We start from the raw sequence: 25889 nt of genomic DNA, 5'->3' as shown, positions 1-25889 counted from the left end.
CTTGATGTTAAAACCCGCAACTTAGCCATCTCCTGATGTTAAAATCCAGAAGGTAAAGTTTTTTGCATATTTCTCTGAATTATTGGCAGGAATGGTGGATTCCTCCATGATGCCCATCATGGGCTACCTGGTAGACCTGCGCCATGTCTCTGTCTATGGGAGTGTATATGCCATCGCGGATGTTGCCTTTTGCATGGGGTTTGCATTGGGTAAGGATATAGTGTTTTCCTAAGTACTTAAAATGGATTGAATTATTTAATAGTGTAAAATATAACTTTGAAAATTGTACATCTTGTTGAGTACAACATTTTTAGGGAGCTCTCTAATTTTCTATTTCCTAAAAGGCCCTTCTGTTGGTGGGGCCATCGCAAAGGCAATTGGGTTCCCATGGCTCATGACAATTATTGGGATCATTGACATTCTCTTTGCCCCTCTCTGCTTTTTCCTTCGAAGTCCACCTGCCAAGGAAGAAAAAATGGTAAGAAATTTTAGAATGTGATGGAGTATTTTCTGATTGCTAGCATGAAACTCTTATAATGGAAGGAATACTAGAGTAGTAAGAGTTGGCTGATAAAGTTTTAAGTTTATATTTACATATCATTGTAAAGTTAAAGAGCTTTTCTCAAAAAAAGCTTTGAGGTAGGCAGTGCAAACGCTATTTTTATTTTTATAATCAGTTCACAGAGGTTGCCTTGCCCACAGTCACATGGTGGTACCATGTCTTTTAAGAACAACGCTATTTCTACTGAGTCATGTTTATTTCCAGCTTTGGTGACTTTGGGCAAGCCACTGCCCTTCCCTAGGCCATCTTTTCTTCATCTGAAAATAAAAGGGTTGGACAAACTAATAATAATCCTAGCAGACAGTTCTCAACTGCAATCTCATGACTTAAATGTAAAACACATTCATCTCCTTTGGAATGGAAACCTCCAGAACATGAAATGGCCTTACTTCCTTCATGGCGTTTTAGCTGAAAGCTCCAAGGAAGTTGTCTCATTTCAATGAATTGGGTTATTACCAGAACAACTCCCAATTACTCAACCACTTGTATCCCACCAGTTAAGGCTATAGTTTAGACCTCAGTATTAGGAGCAATGGATGAAAGTGGCAGGCAGATTTCAGCTCCATATAAGGGGAAAACAAAACAAAACAAAACAACTCAACCACTTCTTAACAGGTAAGGCTGAATAAGTAACAAGCTTCGAAAATAAAATGGGAAGCCCTAGAAGTGATTTCTGTATCATTCTTGGTCATATATGTGTGTGTTATCTAAATTTGTTGTTTCCTCATAAGACTGGAGGGCATGAATATTATTATTATTATTGTTATTGTTATTTGTGGGAGGTCTTTGTGCACTTAGCACAGTGTCTGGCACACACAGAGTACTTGATGTCTAATGACAGGAACTCAGGAATGAAGGCCAGTGCCTTCAGCTACATTGCAAGCCTACAACCAACAAACCTTAAGGCATGTATTCTCACTCCTGTTTTCCTTCTCCTGGATTTTGCAGCTATTCATTTCAATCCTGAATGTCTAAACTTGTCAACATTGGATTTTTTTCAAGTGTTTAATAATCAATTTTTCTGTGGCACTACTGTCTCCCCCTCATCGCCCAAGTTCATTATTTCCTGTCATTCTCTACTCCACTCCTTCCTGCTGAGACACAAGTAGCAGCTGTTGATTTGCAGACTCAAATGATGCCATTATGCCAGCCTCTAATTATGGGCAGTAAGTGGCACATCCCAAGTCTTTAATGACTCATCTTGCTAAGGATTTATTTAGATTTTTGACAGATTAAACTGAAAATGGCTTTCTGGGAACACTATATTGTTCTTTCCCCACCCCCCACCCTTTGCTGTTATTCTTGCCCTCCTCCAAAAAGGTATTATTTTTTTTAAAAAATGTGGTATTGGCCCTCCCAGAGAGTGTGGCATAGCACAGCCCTGGCTTTTTGGAGTCAGAAAGACCTGGACTCTAGCTCTGCCTGTCATATGCAATCTATGTGACCAAGGGACTCTCAGTTCCCCTGGACAATTCTCTGAGACTGTAGGTTACACATGAATTGTTTGGTGGGAGAAGTTTCCATACCACAAGTACCTAACATCAATGAAATCATAGGTGTGGACCAAAGATAAAAATTGTATTGGCCCCAATGTGTGATAGGTGGGTATGCAGATTAGTCATCTGCAGGTAGAAGCTAGCAATGTGGTGGAAGGAGTACTAGCCTCCAGAAGTTCATGGGTTGTCTTTCAACAAGCATTTATTAAGCACCCCATGTCAGACACTATGCTACATGCTTTAAATATATTATCTCATTTGATCCTCACATTGCCCCTATGAAAGTTACTATTATTACCCCCATTTTACACAGAAGAAAATTGAGTCTTATTAGATGAAATGACCTGCTCAGTGACCCAGCTAATAATTGTGTGAGGCAGGATCCAACTTTAGGTCTTTCTAATTCCAAGACCAGCACTAAATTTACTATGCTATGCTGACTCTAAGTCAGGTAGAAAAGCTTTGCGAAACACATTCCTAGGCAAAACAGGGAAGTCAGTGTGGCACCAAATGCCCATAATGGACTTAACATGACCCAGAGTCCAGATTTGTTCCTAACATTAACCCCGTGTCTTAAGAGGCAAATCGTTCCCCTTTTTGGATCTGTTTCTTCTTCTGTAAAAGAAGGGGACTAGACTGGATAGTCTCCTAAGTCTTCTTCCAGTTCCAAGATTCCACAACATTTTGGTTCAGCTGTGTCCAACTCTTCATGACCCCATTTGAGGTTTTCTTGACAAAGATACAGGAGTGGTTTGCCATTTCTTTCTCCAGCGGTTTAAGGCAAACAGGGCTAAGTGACTTTTCACAGTCACATTGCTAGTGTCTGAGGCCAGATTTGAACTCGATGAGTCTTCCTGACTCCAGGCCCAGCACTCTATCCCCTCTGCCACCTAGTTGCCCCTCTAATTCTAACATTCTAAGCATAGTACAAAACTTACCCTAACTTGCATTCCCAGGATAAATACCTTACTGTTTTATGGGTTGTTGGCTACCAACCCTCATTTTGATGGGTCTAATTAAGTCATATGAAGAGCTTTCAGGCTCTAGAAACCATTCTTTTGCCTGAAGTCTTTGAATACTTTTGAAAGGTAGTGGGTGCTGCACTGGTTACAGCACTGGACTTGGGATAAGGAAGATGTGCGTTTGAATCCTGCCTCAGCCACTTATTAAAGCTATGTGACTCTGGGCAAGGCATTAGTTTCTTTTCCAGTAAAATGGGGATAATATCACCTACCCTCATACAAGGTTATCGTGAGGAAAAATTGTGTCAACATTAAGTGCACTGCAACCTTAAAAGGCTAAATAAATGCTATCATTAAGAGCAGACACTTGGTTTGGGCACCCACTGACTGCTAGAGGTTCCAGGCTAACTGGCTCCTTACTAAAAAGAATTTGCAAATTAAGAGTACTTCTAAAACTCAGAATTATAATAGCAAAATTACAGGCTACATAACAAAAACAACTCAAAGATTAATACTACATACTTCTTTTAGGCAATACTCATGGATCACAACTGCCCAATTAAAACAAAAATGTACACACAGAACAACATTCAGTCATATCCAACAGTTGATGATGAAGAATCTGAAAGTGACTGACAACTTCAAAAGCCATGAGTATTCTATTGTATACAACGCAGTGTTTCCTGTGAAATGGCTTATCAAAAACTCTTAGTTGTACTGTATGCTAATGGTGTAGTAAAGAAACCAAAGGTTAAAAACATTTTTTTTCCCAATGTTATGAGATTGCTAACAGCCTTATAAAGAAAAAGCTTTTCTAGGGGTTTGTATAGTGTTGAAAAGTTTATTTTATGCATTTAATTTTGTTAAATATTATACAATATATTTTTATTAAGCTGTAGTGTAAATCTGTATAAATAGTTGAATCTTAATCAAGTATAATTTTTTAAACTTACATTCCTGAACACTTAGCAAAAGATTTTCTATTTTTTCTGAATCATTACTGGTAATGTGTATGAACATACAGCGCGTTATCTAGTCTATCCCAACAATGCAAAAACCATTCAATGTCCAAAGAATAGAACCAATCCAATAATTATTTCAATAAGTTATCCTGAATGAATAGCGCTGAATTGCACTGGAACTTGTAGTATGCACATACAAGGTAAAAACTGGTTGGGGAAATGAAACTGAAATTCTTTGGAAAGTGTCGTTTTTTAAGTTAAGGTTGTTACCAGAACTTGTCAATCACTTTTTTGGCATATATGTGAAGTCACATTGGCATTACTTTTCCATGTAACTACCTATACAATGTTTTGGGAAAGAGGTATTAATGTAAAGCTATTTTTATTCAATAGGATTTTGGTGGTAATCATAGACTCAATTAAAAAGAACTTTTGTTAAAAAGGAAGACAAAAATACCAGCAAATATACACTGGTATTATTTTTAAAACTTCTGTTAATGTTTACTAGACCTTTGTTGGATAAAGATTTCATGGAGGGTGTTAAGTTATGTAAGTGTACTCAACTTACACAATTTAGATTGTTCATCCATGACCTGACAGATGAACTTTTAGTACAAAATACTAAAAGAAGCCTGAATGATAAATATTTGCTTAAAAAAAAACCTAACCAAAATCTCAGATATCTTCAATCTCTTTAGAACAACACTGTCTCATAGTAGTAGGATATTAAATTTTGGTTTGCTTGCAACTTCAGTGTTTTCTATACATCTGAAATGTTTATATAACTGATTTGCTTGAAAAAAATACAATTTAAAATGGAGGGGAAATAAAAATGGAATGATCTATATCCAAAGCCTCAATGTAATGAAGCTAGCACAATTAGGTGCAGAGGAGGGTCCATTCACATATCACAACTGGAAGAAATAAAAATAAAACCGAGCTGTCTACAAAGATTCAACAAGCATCAACATTCATTTCATGCAGTGTAATGTAGGATTTCACGTGTGAATTAAACTATGTGCCTTTTTTCAAAGTAACAGCACATTTTGTCTAACAGTAGAGATTTGCTTACGTATGGTTTTGTAAACTGTGCAAAGTGTATTTAGAGTACCATATATCAATGTTGTAGTATACATCTGAAATGATGGTAGTGACTAATTTTACAATTTTGTGATAGTAAAGCAAACAAAAGTAGCCAAACCTTAGTTACTGGTTGTTAGAAAATTCTATGTTACCGACAGATCAAAGGGCAAGTAGTTAAAAAGCAAAACATACCTCTGATTTCATCATTTCTTATTAAGAGATTACCAATTACACTCACTCCCATTTACCTTATGGAGATCTTATCAAGGTAGTTCCATCTGATTAAAAGTCCAGTTTCTATGTATGACATACTCAAACAGAACAAGTTACCTAAGTATGTACTGCCATAGGGCTACCTATGTTGGCTCTGAAAACAGCCCAGGCAAACCTTGGTTGGGGCTAACACTAAAGGTCATCATAAATTCTCTAATTCTACATGTGTAACTGGCTACACACAGGAGTGGGCCAAAAACACCCATAAACTTTCATGGGTTATTTGAAGGCAGCACAAAGACAAAGAACTATACTTCAGCAGATATACTTAATTTTCTTAAGAGAACTAGTCAACAGGACTTCTATCACTTATAGTCTGGGGACAGAAGACAGCCACTTGAGGAGAATGAAAAATTCCAACTAAGAAAGTAAAAGAAGTTAATTAAAAAGAATTCAAATATTTCAGATTGGTGAGACCTGAAAAGAGGGGTGCATTTCTAATTATTTACCAGAATAAAAGATGCACTAAATACATATGTGTATGTATCATAACATGTATAAACAAAATATCCCTCTCCCTATGACTGTACTTGGAACAAAAGCAGGTATCACGTTTGTAACTGGTTAAACAATTGTGCTGATAAAAGCACAAGAAGCTTATGATGAGGCAGTAGTGACAAGTCTCTTTTTTCAGAGGCATGAGTGTACATGTTAAATTCATGTTTAATCAACAATAAATGAGCTCTGAATGCTATACTATGCCTGTTTGCATTTTTTTTTTAATTTTTAAGCAATTGGGGTTAAGTGACTTGCCTAAGGTCACACAACTAGTAAGTGTCAAGCGTTTGGTCTGAGGCTAGATTTGAACTCGGGTCCTCTTGACTTCAGAGCTGGTGCTCCATCCACTGCGCCACCTAGCTGCCCCATTTATTTTTGACACTGGGAAGATTTTTAAATGAGTAACTTCATTTTGGCCACACATATTTCCTCCTGGAATCTCTCCTGCATGTGGGTGTCTGGATTTGGATTGGTTTATTCCATGATCTTAGGGCTCATATAATCTGATCATTAAAATGTGATCTCTTTACTGAGCAGCACAATTAAGACAAAGGTTGAGAGGCAAAAGACACAGATCTGAACTACTGTGTTCATTGTCAACATATGACTTGGTACAAAAAGATCAGTGAATATTTATTAGCTGCTGCATGATTTTGTGATTACAATATCTAACTTTTAATAAAAAGTAATGCTAATCTGAGGGGGAGATGGCAATATAAGCTTTTAATTAGGAATAGGGCATTTCTTATGGCTGTAATGGCATAATGATATTAAAAGTGAAGATTGAGGCTAGGGAGAATGATGCAAAGCTTTTCAGATCTTTTGGATAAACTCTTTAGATACTAACATTCAGAACAGAAAAAAAAAATCCAGGCTATTTGCAGCTAAACATCTAATATTTAGGAGTCCCTCCCCTGTGGTAAAATGTCTTCATCTTGGAACCACAGGAATCTATCTGCACACCTCAATTAAGAATTAAGGAATATAAATATCATGCAAGATTAGTAATTTGGAGGCCAAGCAAATTAACAATTAAGTTATAAAAGTTTTGAATATAAAGATTATGTGACATCTGAAAATGGTGTTAAAATTTCACTTTTATTGATTTAGGTTCAATAATACCTTAGAAAAATTAAGCTAAATATTCTCCTTACTTGTATATAGTGGAGGTATACATAAATTCTCCAGGATTTCGACAGTAATATATTGTATATTAAAAAAAAAACTTTTAAGCAGCTTAAAAATGATAGCTTTATTTAAAGAAATCAGACTTTATAAATGCTTGTTTTCATGACAAAATTCTAGTAGGAAGCAATCTTGGAAATATGCAATACCTACCAACTCTCTAGATGTCACAAAAATAAAAATATTCTTGTTTTCTGTGGTAGTCTTTATTATTATTTTTTAGCTACTGATAACATAGCATGGCAGCAAAGATTACACATCAGTAATGTAATGTATTATAATTTTTCCCTCTGGAACTTCATGTCATATAACTTAGATTGACTGGATTGTTGCTTCACCCTCCCCTCAAATATAGAACAGCAGTCCCCTTTACCCAGTGTATATAAAAAACATTGCACTACATTAAATCTATATTTTACATATATCATTAGCAGCATCATATAAATAAGATTTTATCTAGGCTTTCTGTAGTCATTGTTCTACATGGTTAAATACTTTCAAAACTTGCATGGATTTTCAGGAACCCACAGTTTTCTGTTATTTCTACAGCTCCCTTAAACCAGGCAGAGATCTGATGGAATTCTTGGATGTCAATTAAAATTACCATGGTATTACCATGATCATAGTCACTAAAAAGACCCACAGCCCTGTTGCTCATCGATGGTAAGCTATTTTTAGAAGCCAAAAATAGGTCAGAATTTCATTCTGAATTTGAATTATTGAGTAATTTATAGTGTATGTGAACTTTTAAGGAAATTTGTATCTGCAACAGTATTTTTTTTTTCATTACAGAACAGGCCTTTTAAAAACTTGGAATATCTTTTTCACACACTTGGCTAACAAAAGATTTCATGTCCTAAACACCTTGCAATTATTAAAAGTTTCATGAAGGATAGCAATAGTTCACTGTGAGAGTGAAGTAGCAGTCTGTATCTTTGTGTTTCCCCCTTTCCTTTCCCCCTGGATTGTTGCCTCATTAGGCTAATAACAATAACCATCTTTCATTTGTATACTTTACTTTTAAATGTTCTCCCATACACAAATGTTTTCCTCACAACAATCCTGTGAGGTAGACAGGGCAGGTGTTACAAACCCATTTTACAGATGGGGAAACTGAGGCACAGAGAGGTTATGTGATTTGCCTAAGGTCACAGAGCTTATTAGTTGAAATGCTTGGACTAAAACTCAGGTTTCACCTCCTGGGCCAGTGAGCTTTAGAAGCCATCATACATAAACTATCTGTAAATTTTAACTTGTTTTATAGTCAGTCTAAATTCCAGTAAGTTCTAAAAACCAATTCTCTTGTAAAGTACCTACCCACAGGGAAGAAAATATGCATATATGATTTCTACATATGCAAAAAGCTAAAACATTCAAAATATTTTAAGAGAGAGCAGGGAGGGAGGGGATGAGAAGGGGAGAGATAGAGAAAGAGAATACATATACATCTCCTGTCCATTACATGGTAGTAAGGACGGCTGATCTGACTCCACGATCATCTCATGTCTTCTTTTTAGAGAAGTGGCCCCAATTCTACCTATGTTACATAAAAGCATTCTGAATGAGAACATCCATTCCATTGGTCTAAATGAAATTTTGTGATAGAGGAGACAGGTGATGGATCAAACATGTTTCTGTACAATGCTCTTCCCCAAAGCCTTCTTCAGTACAAACATAAACCTGTTTCTAAAACAAAACACCATTGCCAACCCAACTTCTTTACAGTCTTCTGAAACGTGACATTCTTTTACATATCTTACTTTCTGCAGGATAAAGATTTTTAAGTGTCTAAATGTTTAGAACTTTAAATGCTTTTTAGCAAATACACCAATCTATAAAAGGTAAAGCATCAACATTTTGAAAGGTTAAATATCAAAGATCTATTGGTTATATTTTTCATAATTTTAAAATTCTTAACCTGACAGGCAAAAAATGTTAGTGACCTGGCTAGAAATTCTTGACCAAATGCATCAAATTGTACCTTTTACTTTCTGTATTTCAACAGTGCTAGCTCTTCAAAGAAAGCACTGAACTGGGTCTTAACACTGCCAAAATTCAACTGCACAACTTTTGAAAAGAACATTTTTTAAAACAACAGCATAGAAAGCAAGCAACATCATATATAATATCTTTACTAAATAATCGTAGACAAAATAAAAGCCACAGTGTTTGCTTTCATATAACGTTTGGCCAACCTCCTCCCCCCCAAAAAAAACCCAATCCAAATTCACCTCCAACAAATATCACCCATTGTTCCTCTACCCACACCCATCCCCCCATCAAGAAAACATCCTACAACCAATTTGAGACAAAAATAAATGTAACACGATCAAAAATATCAAAACCTATTCCTTCAATGATTGCTGTATTATCAGTTCGGGCATGCAGCAAGTTCATAACTATCACCATGATGTAAATTAAAACATTTTAAGAATTCTGACAGTATACTATTTAACACTGATTCAGAAACAAAAAGGAAAAGAACATCAACATGAAATGTTAGTTTCCATAATAGAAAAAGTTAGAAATAAATTAGTAAAAATAAATTACTAGTATTAACCCAAAAACCATGTTATAATACAATCCAAATCAACCAATTTAGCCAAGTCAAAAGGTCATACATTTTGCTGGGGGGAAAGAAAACAACTATCATTTTTTGTTAAGACAGGCAAATAAATGTGGAGAAGCAGGCCATACATATTATAAGAGTGTTTAAATGGGGGTGTATCTGATGTATTTTAGTAAGTGCAATTCTTTTCCCGAAATTGTTTGGAAGGTTAAATAGGCAAACAGTATACTACAGAGGTTCAGATGAGTCAAATAACTCATCTGATATGCTGTCAAAAGGTTGAGCCTCCATTAGTTCACATATTTCATTATCGAGGTCTTCTTCTGCATCATCTGTAGCCACTTTTTTGGTTTGATATAAAGACAGAGTTTCTAGTTCTAAATCTTCAATACCTGCTCTGTAGTGTATCATAAGAAGTGTTAAAGCTTGTAGTCTTTCACCTGATTTAGTCAAGGCAGTCGAAAGGAGTGCTTTTTTCTTTGAGTCGGTTGCCTCTTTCTCTTCTCTAGCAATTGAATTGTTGTGTTCCAGCTCCTGGTCAATTTCATTCTGCAGTTTATCTAACATGAATTCTAGCTTCTGGAATCTTTCCTCATTAGGTAAACCCCTATAAAGGTCACGGCCAATTTCTTTAACTGCGATGAAGACACTGTCATCTAGGCCTCCTTCTTTCCTTGCCAATTTGATTCCTGAGCTGCCTACCCGCTTGGAAGGACTATTTGGACCAAAACCTTCTGTATCACTGCCTTCATTATCAGAAGTGTTTGGTGTTAGCTTGGGTGAGGGTTCTACCAATTCAGCAATTTGTTCACCTTGGTTTCTTCTAACGCTTTGACGCAAGCTTAAGATACGAGAGCTAGTATTCCATAAATGCCTTGTTATACCTGTACTTTTACCAACTGATTTATTAGAAGACATTCCTATGATATTTTCTTGCCCTTCTATCCGCAAGTTTTTCAAGATCCGGTCCATTTGCTTCTCAGGTCCCACACAAAGAGGAGTCTCAGAAAAGCATTTTTCTTGACATTTTTTGTGGCAAACATAAGCACAAAATATGCACTGGGAAGCTGCTTTAGTCCAAACTTTCTTCTTACAATAATCACACCATGTTGGATTCTGGAATTGAGTGTCTTGGAAACAATGTTTATTTTCTGCAAAATTCATCTGTCCAAGAAAATATTCATCTTTAATAAGGGCAGGAACATCCTCTATCAAATTGCTTTCTTTTTCCTTCTCCATAAGATTCACATATTGTTCATATTCTCCTTCTTTCAAGTATTTGAAATGCATAGTAATGTCACCAAAGCAAAATGTTTCATTGAATCCCTTTTGCATATTCAGATTTCGCAATGCAGTTCTAGTAACCATAGCTTTAGGTTTTGGAGGATTCAATCTGAATTTTGTAAAATAGTCCAAGTTTGAAGTAGCTAAACACCCTAAAGCAATCTCTTCCAGTTTTACACTAACATGTCCTAAGCAGATGAGACCCCCCACCTTGAAAGGATCTCTGCACCACAATGCAACATTCAGGTACTTATGGCAGTCTTCTATGTCAAATATACAAGTTCCCTTCTTTCTTGTCCATTTACCTACTTTATGATGATAAAGAATTTCTGCTGATTCCCATGTTTGGTCATCTGCACTGTCCTTATTAGCACTGTCTGAAACTGGGTCTTTTACCACTTCCTGCTTTACCACAGATGGCTTTGACATGGATGCATCTTCTGTATGATTAATATTTGTCACTAACTTTTCTGGGAGTTTTTCTGTTTGTGGAAGAGAAGGTGGCTTCTCTGTTTTTTCAACAAGTATGTCTAATTCTGTCTGGCTTTGAGTAGAGGGTGGAACAGATTTCATTTGTGGCCTGGGTGACACAGAAGGCTTAAGAAGAGATGTCTGTGATGCTCTTGCTGACTGTTGTGCTGGGTCTAAGGTTTCAGAGACCCTATGTGTCACTAATTTGGGTGCATCTTTGACTTGAGAACTTCGTGGTACCACGTAACTTGATGGTTTACGGCTTAAAATTGGTGAGACAGATCCATAAGACTTATTAACTTGTGCTGAACTTCGCTTGGGACTCTGACTTACTGATGGAATCTCATCTTTGGATTCATTTTGTACCTTGACATCACATGCCAAATCTTCAAATTCTAAATCTATATCTTTGTTATCAATATCCTCTACAAGGCTAGCTATGTCTTCTTCAAAATTCGGTTGATATGAATTTGCCAGAAGACTATTATCTTCCACTGGTGTAAAACTATCCTGTACTACTGATCCTTGATTACTCTGACCAACAGGCCTTTCATAATACACCATCACTCTGTCACCTGCTTGCTTAATGAGCTTTAACACTTGGATTGTAGATGTGATTTTAACTCCTATTTAAGATAAAAACAAACAAACAAAAAAACAGTAAATTACTGCCACGAGAATCATTTCAATCTACTATAAATATTATAGTCAACTTTTGATTATTTGCATTAATTGAGGGATGCATGGGCTCAGATAATTAAAGAAAACTTATTTGGCCTTGGGATAGATTTTTCTGAAATTATAGATTTAGTGCCACCCTATTCAATATCAAAATACAAATAAGCAAACAGTTGAGAATTTATACTCTTTCAAACCAAACATATACTCAGAATTATTTTACTTCTTAAAATGTATTGAGAGAAAGGGATAAGTGGCCAAAGGATATAAACAAAAAGTTCTCAAAAGAATTACACACTATTAGATGCCAGTGAAAAGACTGCTTTAAATCACTAATTATAAGAAAAACGCAAATCAAAACATCTCGAGGTTTTATTTGACACCCAGAATATTGGCAAATATCACAAATTTTGGAAATAGTCAGTGTTGGAGAGGCTGTGGGAAGACAATCACACTAATACTGTGGTAGAGCCATGAGTTGGTATGATCATTTTAGAAAGGAACATGAAATCTAGAGGTAGGATGGGGTAGTGGATAGAGAGCTGGCCATTGAGTCGGGGAGGCCTACGTTCAAATCCTACCTGTGACAGATGCTGGTTATGTGGCCTTATACAAATCATTTAAGCTCCCAGCACCCCAGACAATGCTTTAAAACTGTAAGTTGAAAAGCAGATGACTTTCTTTAGTAAAAGGGTTTTTTTTCTTAAACTGGCTATGCCAAGGAAATCATTGGTCTATTCCAAAGAAAACAGAAATTAGAGTTATGCTTTTAAAAAATGACTAAATTGACCCAGAGATCCCTTTGCTAGGCATACATAGGAAGACAAAGGCAGAAAGAAATGTGTCATGAACAACAAAGTATCTATAGCAGACCTTTTAGGAGTAGCAAAGAATTGGACACCAAGCAGGTGCTGTGGAGAATGACTAAACAAATTGTGGTACATAAATATAATGGAATATGTGTGCTATAAGAAATAATTAATATGAAGAATTGAGAAAAACATGAGAAAGCATGTGAACTAATAAAGTAAATAGAACCCAAAAAAGCAACAAGACAATGACTACAATAAAGGACAAAGAAAAATAGGAAGAAATTGAATGTGTAATTGCTATGATCAAGATTGTTCTTTGAAGAGATGGGAAAACATTCCCTTTGACGATATGAAGGATTATGGGTGTTGAATATTGCACACATAGTCAAACCAGGCTGATGTGTGTGTTAATACTGCTGAGAGAGAGCAAGGTAGGAGGGAAAACACAATCCAGAGGCCTGAGATCCTGACTGCAAGTTACCATCTATGTGGCCCAAGAGAAAGTGGTTGGGTAATTGTTTTACTTGAAAAGAGATTCTTGGTATTTAAGCCAGCATGGGAAAAAGACAAGAAGCTGTCACTTTGGTGGAGGGATACAAAGTACTTCATGGGCTCTGGGAGAGAAGAAGACTAACTTACCTGGGAAAAAATGGTTAACAAGATATTATGGCTAACAAGAGCATCATCACTGGATTTAATTTTCAAAACTAGTTTGTTGAAAGCAAATACAAAATAAGGTGTAGTTTAGTAAATTAGTCCCTGCTTGTCATTAGGTCTTACTCTGCCTAATACCCTTGCTTAAACAAAACAATTTATTATCTTTCTTGGAAGGAGAAAAGCGGCAGAAAAGTTTCTAAAAATTGGGCATACAAGTACTTGAACAAAGTGATGCCTTCTTCCTCCTAGCTTTCTGTTATTTATCCTGGTATTGTCAGGGCTACTCTGAATAGGCCACAGGAATAAAGCATGCGGGGAGTGGAGAGTACTGAACGGGCTTGGATCTCGGCTCTACCATTTGTGACCTAACTGTCTGTGAAAGGGCAAGTCCCTGGACCCCTCTGAACTTCAGTTTTCTCATGCACAAACGGAGGGAGCTAGACTTAATGATCCCTATGTTATAGGATGTAGTCACCAGGATTCTTTTCAAAGAAGTCATACTCAAGCTTTAACTTTCAATTGTCAGGTAAAAGTTGTACACTTTAAGCCTTTAGCAGGTGTTTTCATTTGAAAATATGGGCTAAATTCTGATTCTTTACATAAAAATTCAACAGGATGATTTATTAATGGTCACTGAATAAGATTATAAACAAGGAAAATGAGATAATTTCTAAATTAGATAACTTGCACTTCCTGATATGGACAACAGGGCATTCATTCATTGCTATGGCAAATACCGTATTAGAATGTAAGTTTCTTGAGTATGGAACCAATTTAACTTTACATTTTTCTCAGCACCTAGTATGTTACAGGACTTTAAACTTAATAATGTAAATAAATACATGTTAGCTAAATGAATGTTTATCTACATACATGTACGTGGTATTCCAAGATGACCTATGTGAATGTTATCCCATTGTGTTCAACAGCATCTTCTGCTAAATGGTTAATCTGGGAACAGGGTTAAGGCCTATAGCCAAGAGGTACTATACCCATTTATTCTCCTCCCAGAATGATAACTGCCTTATTCTCCCATATAGTAGTAGTGGTGGCAGCCAGCAACAAGAGGAATTATGATACCTTGCATTTGCAAAGCATTTTTATGTTAGGAGTTGGATATATTCCCATTAAGTTTACTGGAAGAGGTTTATTTTGGGGGTGGGGGGGGGGAGAGGGAGAGAGAGAGAGAGAGAGAGAGAGAGAGAGAGAGAGAGAAAGAGTAGAGTCTCCAGGGGCAGGGAAGGAGAGGATGTGAGAAAAAATGATACTATAGGAGAAAAAAGAATTGTGTTCAAAAGTTGATGAGGTGAAAAAGCGGGAGGGAATGGAATTGTGATATTGTGAATATCAATCCACTGGCTTAACACCACGCACTAGTTTAAAAAGTTATTTTTCTAAATCAGAATCATTTAAGTTCAATGTAAAGAGCAACAGCAGAAATTACCTCCAATGGCTATAAGTCTGTCTCCCCGCTGAAGATCTGCAAGTGAGGCAGGGGAATTTGGTGCCACAGTTTCAATTACGACATGTCCACCATATCCATCAGACGACTGAACGAGGCGAAGTGTAAGTCCGACACTTTGTAAGTTTCCTTTTACTAACTCAGCCTTGATGAAAAGAAAATGTTCAAGAATGAATACTGATACAATGGATTATTAGTAATAACAGTTCATGTTCACATAGCACTCCAACCTTCTGCAGCAGGTAATACAAGGGGAATTATCCCCATTTGAAGATGAAGGAACTGAGGCTCTGCACAGAGCTTTAAATACCTGGGATTTAAGCCTAGGCCTTTCCAATTGCAACTCCAGTATTTTGAGGCAGAAAATTTATATACAAGCCATGTGGCAGGTGGGAGAGGCAATGAACAGAGACTCACTTCAACTGAGGAGGTAGAATTCTGGCTGAGGAACACTGCAACAGACTTACTGGGCCTGGGGGCAAGGGAATGAGCCTTGACCTGGGAGATAAAATAAGTGGGCCTGCAGTAATCTACACAAACCATCAAATTTTGCTCAAATTACTTTCAATGAACCTTCTTAACCTACAGAAGAGGGGGGTCTAGACAGGCTCTAATAAAATGGGTACCTATTTTCCAAGGGCTTATAATGTTGGGGTGTGTGTGTATGGGTGTGTATACATGCAAAACACATCTAAATATATATGTGCATATTTACTCTCTGTGGAAGGTTGGGGTCATGACTTTCTAGCAATTGAAATTTTAAAGAGAACTAGATGTGAGAGTTAACTACCAATTAAAATTGAAAAGTGTAATGATAAATTCTTCATATTTGCAGATTGTTAAAATTAAAATACAAGTCTTTTGTTACACAAAGTAGTCCTTTCACTTCCCCTCCTATCAACATTCTGACATCATGGCTTTGAGGGCTGGCCCTGTCATTTCATTAGCTATTTAACAACTCAGAGCCTCAGTTTCCTCATCTATAAAATGTGGAAAATACCTACCCTACCAACCTCCCAAGGCTGCAGTGAAGATCAAATAAGATAATGGAGGTAAAGTACTTTGAACTATCAATAAGTGGTCTATTCTTTTTTTTCAACTAAAAATAAAGGCTGATAAAAATGGGATATATATGTGTGTATATGCACATATATATTTAAGGGATGCTTTTATATTAATAGAGTAAGATTTTCATTCTCTAAAATGTTCTGAGTATGGGAATTAGGGCTGAGTTTTCTGATGAACTGTAAATTAGATGAAATTTCCTTTTGGTTTGCAATCTGGTTGAAAAATTTTGAAAAGATATATGGACCTCCTGTTTTAACTCGTTTCAAGAAGGATATAGTGTAACTGATGGAATCCTTTCCCCTGCCCTAACTGACTGAGGATCTTCTAGGTCTCAGAGTTGTCCTTTTTAAGAAGAGAGTTTCCAATTTAAACTGCAATAAAATTATAAAGCATAGGTACCTGGGCTGAATGTGCCCTGACCTGAAGACATACCCTGAAACTGTGGATGGGGAGAAGCAACTTATCTGCTTCAAATTAATTTTTTATTCTGAGCTCATTTTAATGTCATTTTTGCCTTTGTAAGTAAAAATTACGTGTTTGAGAGGACGCAAATTACAGTTACTCCTGGTTAATTGAGTTTTCAATTTTAGAATGTGATACATAATTGTTTTGACACAATAAACACTTGCCACAAATGTTCAAACAAGCTCACATACAGAGTGCAAAACAATTCAATGAACATTTAGGTAAAAGAGAGGTGGATGGATCCTTTAATTATGACAGTATGGCACTAAAATTTTCATTAAGATTTTATAGTAAACTAAAGTAAAATAAATTCTTTAAAAAACAAACCACCTTGTAAAGAGCAAATTAATTCAGTGTTCCTAGATCTAAAATCAGGAAGACCTGACTTCAAATCCTGCCTCAGAGACTTACCTGTGTGACCCTGGGCAAGTCATTTAACCTCTTACCCACTGTTTCCTCAACTGTAAAAGGGGAATAAAAATAGCTTGTACTTCATAAGGTTGTTGTGAGGATCAAATGAGGTAAAAAAATGTAAAATGTTTCACAAACCTTAAAGTACCACATAAATGTAAACTTGTATTATCATTTTCTTTATTCACTCTAAACAGAATTTTACTTTTTTTTATTGCACTATACTTGCAATTTTTAAAAAACACCTTTTTCCAGTTTCAAATGTCAGCTGAAAAACTTCAGGTTTTCAAAAGATTAAATTTGCAGAACAATAACTCAGCCTATACATTATAACCTATAACTATATATACTGTACCATTGTCAGACTAATTATCTTGATTTTTTCCCATTTGTCATAGTGAATTCATACATTAATCTAAGAATCATAATTTTAAAACGGCAAAGAAATTATAGTTGAAGGCTTGGTAACATGACCTCTTTCCATGACAGAAAACACTAGGTTTATTGTGACCACCTCCTAAAAGCTGTGGGGCAGAGGGGGGTAGAGAAGAGAGGAAGAAAGGTTGACAAATCAAAATAATCTTAATTAAAACCTTGCTTGACCTCTGAAAAATTTTCTGCATTACAAAGGGGTAAAGTCACATTGTGTAGTTCTTAGCTGCTGGTCAGCTCTCTTCACACTCATGATACCAGTTAAGTAATGGGTGGCACATGCCCAATAGTATCATGCTTTGTTTATTCAATTTAATATCCATTTATTAAGCTTCTACTATTTACAAGATACCAAGAAAGGAGAATTAGGCAATGAAGATACAAAAGCCAAAGAGAAACCATTCTTACTCTCAAGGAGCTTGCATTCTACTTGGAAGACAAAACATGCCACCAATTTAAGTGTATACGAAGTCATTTCAAGAGGGAGAAGACACTAACAAATGGGAAAGGCCCATGAATGACCTTGTGTTGGAGCCTTTAAGGAAGCTAGCAATCCTATAACACGAAAAGACTGCATTCCAGACATAGGGGATAATTTGTGTAAAAGGCAAGAAGTGGCAGAAGTAATGTCATGTAGAGGATACAACTGGTAGGACAAACTGATTGGAACAGACATTGTAAGGGAGAATAATAGGAAAGACGACTGGAAAGGCAGAAGACTAAAATACTGTGGGGGGGTCTTTAAATTCCCGGCTGAGGGATTTTGAGGACAGGAGTAATATGGTCAGATCTGTGTTTAAGAAATACTACGTAAAAAGTGGATTTGAGGAGAGAAATGTAGGGCAACAGTACCAATTAGTATACTGCTCTTATCCAAGAGGTAAGGAGGGCCCAAGCTAAGATGAGAAGAGCTGTATGGGTAGAGAGATGGGGACAGACATGAAAGACACTATAGAGGCACAAGCAACAAGTCTTATTGAATCAATATGGGGGTAGGTTGGAACTGAAGGAAAAGAAAGAGGTGGGGAAGACTCCAAAGTTGTAAGATAGTGAACCTGGCTGACTATAAGGATGATGGTGTCCTCAGCAGAAACAGAAAAGTTTGAGAAAGGGAAGGGAATATTTCATTGTGGACAAAATGAATGCATGATGCTTCCAGGACATTTCAGGCAGATATACTAAGTGGGCAGTTGGTTATACGGTGTGGAGGTCAGAAGAGAGATGAAGGCTGGATATACAGACCTGGGAGTCATCTGTATATAAATGACCCACAGGTAACTCATACTCAGCATATCAAAACTGAAATCACTATTTTTTTTTTCCTTTTGCCAAACTCTTCTCTCCCCTCAACTTCCCTATTTCTATTGAAGGTTCCACCGTTACCTGAAGTGACCCAGATTCAAGATCTACGGTTAATCTTTTACTCTTCACTTTCATTTATTCCTCCCTTGTCATCAGTTCCCAAGTCTCATCCATTCGTCCCCCACAATATCTCTTCTCTGTGTAATCCTAGTCTACTCACAACTAAAATCCCTCCTACTGAGGCTCTCATTACTTCTTTCCTGTTTGGATGATTTCACTAGTTTTCTAATTGGACTGATGGCATCCAGCTTATCTCCAGTCCATTCTCCACACAGTTGCAAGATTGATATGCCTAAAACAAAGGTCTGAGCAAGTTAATCCCTTGGGTTAAGAGCCCCAGGACCTTTTTGTTTTTGAGCTCAAAGATAAAATAGAAATTCTTCCAGTTTGGGGTAGGGGTGGAGAAATAGACCATGAAAGTGACTGTTTAGTTTTAGATAAGATGGGACATCTAGGGAGGGAAAAGAAGTCAATTTAAAAAGTTTGGTGTTGAGGTAATGGTAAAAAGTATAAAGTATTCTTTGAAGTAGTCTGACAGTAAAAGGGAGAGAAGAGACAAAGACGGGAGGCTGAGAAAGTAACAGGGTGAAAGGAAACTTTTTCTTTTTTAAAAAGATAGAAGAGGGCTCGACATGGAAAGAGGGAGAGAATGACCCTTCAAGGCAGAGAAGCAATGACTCATGGGACACAATCCTGGAGGAGAAAGAAAGGATGTGATGATGGGCCCAGTGGAAAGGGTTACTTATCATATCTAGACACAGAATCACATTTTTCTCTCAAACAGGAATAGAGGTGGAAAGGATATGTAAGAAGACAGCTTCATGTTCCCAGAGTTCTTTGTAGCTTTGAGCTAGGATTTGAATTCAGGAATTCAAGCTGGATAGCCTTAACATGCTAAGTAAAGTATGAAGTAAGGTCATTTGCAGAGAACAGGAGGGGGTCTTTGGGGAAAGCATAGGTAACTAAGGTAATAAATCAGAGTCAGCAGAGAGGGCCAAAGGAAGACATGTCACAGCATAGTACAATCAGGTAGCAAACCCATGAGGCAAAAAGTGGTGATCCTCAGTAGCACCAGGCCAAGAGAGAGGGGGATAGCATATAATGGGGGAGGATAGCATATAATGGTGGTGAATAACTCCAATGGCCACTGTTTCTACCTATCAGTGTCTGGTACACTGATTCAGCAGTCAATTACATCTAATTTGGGCATAATGGACTGTATACATGGATTTTGCTATTGGACATATCTAGAATATATTCAATGAGAATGGGAAGTGTGTCCTATAATTATTTTTACCTTTTTAGACAAAGAACAGTTGCCATTCACTGTGATCCTAATTACCTAACAAGGAAACCCAGAACTGCATGTGAATTCCTACTCTCCAGGGCTGCTTCTAAACAGGCCATGCAGTTAAAACTTTCCTTTGCTAGGATAGAATAGAAAAGGAGAAAATACAACACATGCTCAGTTCTTGCCTTCCTAGTCTATGCAAGTATGACTCCAATCCCAATCCCCTGATGGTTTTCTCCAGTCAAGACATGGTTACCTGAGTAACTCCATTTTGAAGTACCTGCCTGCATTCCTTCTGAACTCCCCATCTGTATAAAAGCTCTTTTAGAATTACTAATGCTAAAGTATATAATTAGCTTCACTTCTAAAACTTCTGAGGTTTTCAACACTGGCTTTCTGCTGGCAGAAACCATTTCTTTCACAAGTCTTTCAAAGTTTTTACCTCTTCTGAATCTTTGAAAAATGTCTTTCAATGTAAGTTAGAAACTACCCAGTAGCTTCCTCACAACTACTCTGTAGCATTCCCAACTCACAAGTCCACATGTCCAGTAAGGAAGTAACCTAATAAAAACAAGCAAGCATTTGAACAAGGTCGTCAAAAGTTTCCATCAGTTTCTAACAATGTCAAGGAACCTTCCAAAATGAACCCTTTTTTGGTCCAATTGCTTCCTATTAGAACAGAGGCAGCATGCTGTAGCAGAAAGAACATGGCATTTAGCATCACAGAATATAGGTCTGAGGACACCAGTTCTGCCACTTACTACCTGTAGTCCTTGGGCAAGTCAGTTAAACTTTCTGGGGCTGTTTCTTCATCTGAAAAATGAGGGAACTGACTTCAGAGGTTCCTTCTAGTGCTAGACCTATGATCCTAAGACCTGAGTCTGAATACTAGATTAGCAACCTACTACTTGTAACCTTGGGTAAGTCATTGAACCTTACCTCCTGTGGGACTGCCTCCTTCTAAAATGAGGAGACAAGATTAGATGATCTCTAAGGTCCACCTCCCCACCCAGGCAGCTAGGTGATGCAGTGGATAGAGTACTGGGCCTGAAGTCAGGAAGACTAATCTTCCTGAGTTCAAATCTGGCCTCAGACATTTGCTAGTTATGTGACCTTGCGCAAGTCACTTCACCCTGTTTGCCTCAGTTTCTCATCTGTAAAATGAGCTAGAGAGGGAAATGGCAATGCACTCCAGTATCTTTGCCAAGAAAGCCCCAAATGGGAACACAGAGTCACACAAGCTCTAAATCTCATGATCCTAAAAGCAAGGAGGAAGGGTGGAAAGAAGGGGAATACCTTCATTCCTGTCAAATAGACTGGAATACAAGAAGCCTTGTACATAACTAACTGAGATGACAGAAAATGCCTACCTGAAAACCTACACAGTCCATCAAATGGAACCACTGAAAAGGATGTTCAATGATCAATGGCGGGCAAAGCTGTATTCAAGTGATGGGGACAAGTAGGTATGTGAAGTTTGAGACTTACTACCAAGAGCTGTGTGGGTGTATGTGGAAATAAACCAATTCCAGTGAAATTAATTTACAGAGAGGTCTGGGAAAGAGAGGGAATTGATCCAAGAAACTAACACAGAGGTAACAGATGATGAATTTTAAAAATCAAAGGTTTTATTTTGTTATATCAATATGTGTTGAGAATTTGAGGTCAGAATTTTTAATCAAAGCCCCAATTTTGAGATAACTGTCTTAAAAGTTCTATAAATAAAGACACAAGAAGTATTCTTTAATAATTTAAAGATACCAAGAAGCAAAAATAGCACTACTTGAATTTATAAAATTTTATTTCTTAAATCTCCACCCTTTATTTATATATGTTAAAAGACAAACATAGAATAATTTTCCAGCTAGCAGCATGAGTATTTTGATTTGAAAACAGATGTAAAATTTACTGTGATAAAGTACCTAACTATATATTTAATTTGGTTTTATTGTAGATCTGTCATACATGTCTACTTCTCATTCAGACAGGGATGTATAATGCAAGTACTTTTCTTGCTATAACAGGGAAAGCCTAAATTCAGCTACTATCTTCATAATGTTGGTGTTCTATGAGTTTTTATGTGAAGTTTTAAAACCTCCATAAATGATATCTGCATTTCCTTGAATTCAATCAAGTTAGTAAAATAATTAGACCCAATGGACAAGGAGCCTTGACCAGTAATCTAATCTGTTCCCAAAATATAAACTATCCAGGTAGATGATGCTTTATAAGTATTAAATTTATAAACACTAAATTAATTAAAATTAAATAAAAATATGAGGCTGTCTAAAACTAGAGGCAGGTATCAGAGGGAGTCATTCATTCTATCTACTGAAAGCATACAAATTGTTAAAGATTTAAGAGAAGACTTATCTTACTCCATTTACATTACCCATCGCTAATTTAAGAAAGGGACATATAATTTCAGAGGCTGGGATTTGTATAATATACCTTGACTGTAATTTTACCTTTTAAAAAAGAACAAAAAAGCCACCTGATAAAGTTTTTCTGCATTATCTTGCAATGTTGATCCAAAACCAGTTTTTAATTTTTAGTATTTTTCTTATTCTCTCTCATTTTACAAGCAAAGTCTAATTTCATTTACAAAACTAGAACTGAAAAGTGACAAAAATTTATCAATCAATGAGTTAGCTCTTCCCCCATTTTTTGTACTTATCTTATCAGATAAATTCAGACAAATGCAACTCAAATAGGAAAGAGAGCAGTTTTTAGACAATTATTCCTTTTAAGTCAATGAAATGCATATTGATGCCTAACTATGGGGATTTTACTATAATTAGAAGTAACGATAATTTACCTTTGTCACTACTTACCCATCTGCCTTTTCCATAATTTGTCACTGGCTCAGGGTTACTAAGTATAACTTCAGGGGAAGAGCTCTGAAATAGTCAAGAATTTTTGTTTTAATCCACTAGATTTGGGGAATATGGGGAGGGGGGACTGGGTCTGTAATTTTTCTGGTATAGGGAACTTCCAGTGAGGAAATGCCCTTCACCAATGAAGATCAGCAACTATATTATAACTTGGAGCCATAGAGAGTCACTTGCAACATTGAGAAGTTAAGCAACTTACTGTCACTAAGTCTAAAGTGTGTCAGAGGCAAAATATGAACCCAGTCAAGTCTTTCTTCCTGACTACAAAACTATCTATATCATATTGCCTCTCATTCTATAATTATGTTGAATAATTTAATGGCAGGTATCTAATGTTTTATAAACCTATGAGATACTTTTATCTTCATTATGAGTTAAAAAAAGTTTATACTTGAAAATTATTAAATGACTATCTCATGGACACAATTCTCTTTATCAAAGGTCACTTCTTTTACATGATAGGTAACTGGAGAACACTATACAATTGCTTTTGAGATGTATGATAACTAGATCTGTGATCATTCCTTACCAGGCTGCACTCTGGACTTCACCATGCTTCAGAAATCTCTTCAGCTGCTTCAGCCCTGAAATTCACATCAGCCATGCAGCCCTCTCATTGACTAGGTGGCTCCTCCTAGAGCCTCCATTTGAGGAGGAGCCCAGACCAGCCACCACGTTATTTCTCTCCAGAGTACTGAATTTCTCCATTATGCCATCCTTTTGTGTGTTATTTTCCTTCATTATAAAGGAGGCTCCTTGAAGGCAGGAACTATCTTTCTGCTTGTAATTTGATTTGTAGTTTTATCCCTAGTGACTAGGTCAGTAAGTCAGTCAGTGAATAAGCTTTGAGTGCTAGGCGCTAGGCTGGGCATTTGTGATGTGAAAATAACAACAATGCAGTGATCCTCAAGTCTATGATAGTTTTTCCAGTAACTGAGACTCTACAGTGCTTTTTACAGTCTGTACAGTGACTGTCTTATAATAAATAATCCTGCAGAGAATGTGTGGTCTAAGCCTTCTTATCCTTCCTCTTTACAGAGGAGGCTTCTCAGGCTTAAAAAGGCTATCTTTACCCAGGGTTCCATAATCAGCAAAGAGAAGAATGAGAATCAGAACAGTCTTCTCTAGTGAAGAATGGGCAAAGCAAGAAAGATTATTAAAGTGCAAATGATCTGGGGAATATAAAATGTGAACCAAAAAAGCAGACAGTGTACCAGAGGGGCATAAAAGGAGGTGCAGACCAAGCTCCACTGGCCATAAATTATTAGTTGTTGTTTGGTTGTTTCAGTTATGTCAGACTCTGCGATCCAGTGGGATCTCTGTCCATGGGGTTTTCATGGCAAAGATAATGGACTGGTTTGCCATTTCCTTCTCCAGTGTCAAACAGAGGTCAAGTGACTTGCCCAAGATCACAGAGCTAGGAAGTTTCTGAGGCTGGATCTGAACTCAGGTCTTCCTGATTCACAGTATTCTATCCACTGTGCTACGCAGCTGCCCTAATTAGCCAACACTATTTCTAGACCTCCACTAAAGTTCTTTTCTAATCCCTCACCATGGCAAAAAGCTCTAGTATGTGGGTCTGCAGACAAAAATCTGTTGCCAAGGCCAGACCTAGCAATGTCTGTGGAGGTTTGCTGCTGATGCAGCAGACAGAGAAAATTTTGCCCAAAGCAATTCTCCAAGACTATCTACTAACTCACACCTGACTACTGATCTTCTTAAAAGGAGGAGGCTGCCAAATCACGGCCCAACCTACCTACCCAAACTAATACCAATCGCTCTGAGTAGCACAGGCACAGATTGGGTGAGAAGGCAATTGCATACTGGCTTGTATTTGCTATCCCCATCTCTCTTACCCTTCTGTTGTTCTGCTTTTCTATTCAATGTCCCACTTTTTCCTCCTTTGCTGGAAGGTTTAACAAATTCAGAGTACTGAATTTGGAGTCATGAAACCTAGGTTTCCAAACCACTCCCAACATTACATTTTTACTGTAACCATGGACTTTACCTCCCTAAGAGACTGTGTGGTCTCATATATAAAATGAGGATAATGGTATTTCTCATACTGCTTCATCAGTGGGTTTTGAGGATCAAATGAGAAAAGGTATGTACCTTAAAGCATAGTATGTTTGATTATTACTATTTCTTGTGACATCAAGGGTCTGGATGCTTAAACTCTATCAAGATCTAAGTCTTAGGTAGACAATTACTTAAGAGCTGCTGCTTTTAAGGAAAATTATGTGGGTTATCTTTATAATGACTTTTGACTACAGTTATGTAACAATACTGGTTACCCCTATGGGGTTTCTTGGGAGTACTCTATGATTGAATTTTCTTAGCTGTAAAATGGACTAGATGACTTCAATGGTCCTTTTTGACCCTAGATCTATGATACTAATAAGTAGGTATGAAATATAGCAAAATCATGTTCTTCTCCCTCTAGGTACAACTTCACATTTTTATGTGATACGTCTTCTATTAAAACTCTTTCAAGACTGAAGGAAACCATATGCTCCAGAAAGAACGTAAAACTCCTTGGTGATATGGACTGGGACTGTTTTTCGGCATCCCAGGAAACTACTATGGTACGATGCTATCAGTGCTTAACAAATGCTTATGTAATTAAACTGAACTCGCAAGAGTAACCTGAGAGAGTGTCACATTCCCAGGAAATGACAGAGTCAGGATTCAAACCTAGGTCTTCCTGAACTGAGGCCTAGTCACTAGGCTATGATGTTTCTTCACACTGACTACTACTATGGCCAATAACAAAAACTCAAACCAAAAATACTAAATAATGGGGCTATATGGATAAATTACAACATACTACAGAAAGTATGGTGGCAAAGTATTTTCTATAACTGAGTGTCAGCATTATTTTTCTGAAATGCTAGAAAAAGAAGAAAAGAAAGAAACCTGTTTAGCAAATGTCAAGAAGTGCTGATAGATGTTAACTAAAGAACAATTATATGAGCTGAATAGCAGAGTTAAATACATAAAGGATAGTGGACA

The 25889-nt window shown here is 36.9% G+C and overlaps 2 protein-coding genes across 2 annotated transcripts in view; one reads left to right on the top strand and one right to left on the bottom strand.

The window, feature by feature from the left end:
* SLC18A2 (solute carrier family 18 member A2) overlaps window positions 1-6032 on the top strand; it is a 45738-nt gene extending 39706 nt beyond the window's left edge. Inside the window, exons 14-16 of the mRNA XM_020988175.2 lie at window positions 90-209; window positions 345-478; window positions 3552-6032. Of these exons, the coding sequence (XP_020843834.1) occupies window positions 90-209; window positions 345-478; window positions 3552-3656 (359 nt within the window). The 3' untranslated portion in view covers window positions 3657-6032. The remainder of the gene's footprint in view (window positions 1-89; window positions 210-344; window positions 479-3551) is intronic.
* A 1041-nt stretch (window positions 6033-7073) lies between these two features.
* Window positions 7074-25889, bottom strand: part of PDZD8 (PDZ domain containing 8) — a 77366-nt gene continuing 58550 nt past the window's right edge. The window contains 2 exon segments of the mRNA XM_020988174.2: window positions 7074-11971; window positions 14937-15099. Coding sequence (XP_020843833.1) covers window positions 9819-11971; window positions 14937-15099 — 2316 coding nt within the window. The 3' untranslated portion in view covers window positions 7074-9818.

This window comes from Phascolarctos cinereus, unplaced genomic scaffold (genome assembly GCF_003287225.1).
Source record: "Phascolarctos cinereus isolate Bilbo 61053 unplaced genomic scaffold, phaCin_HiC Scaffold_3;HRSCAF=262, whole genome shotgun sequence".
In the NCBI taxonomy this organism is placed as follows: Eukaryota; Metazoa; Chordata; class Mammalia; order Diprotodontia; family Phascolarctidae; genus Phascolarctos; species Phascolarctos cinereus.
This window is presented reverse-complemented; position numbering and strand designations above follow the sequence as displayed.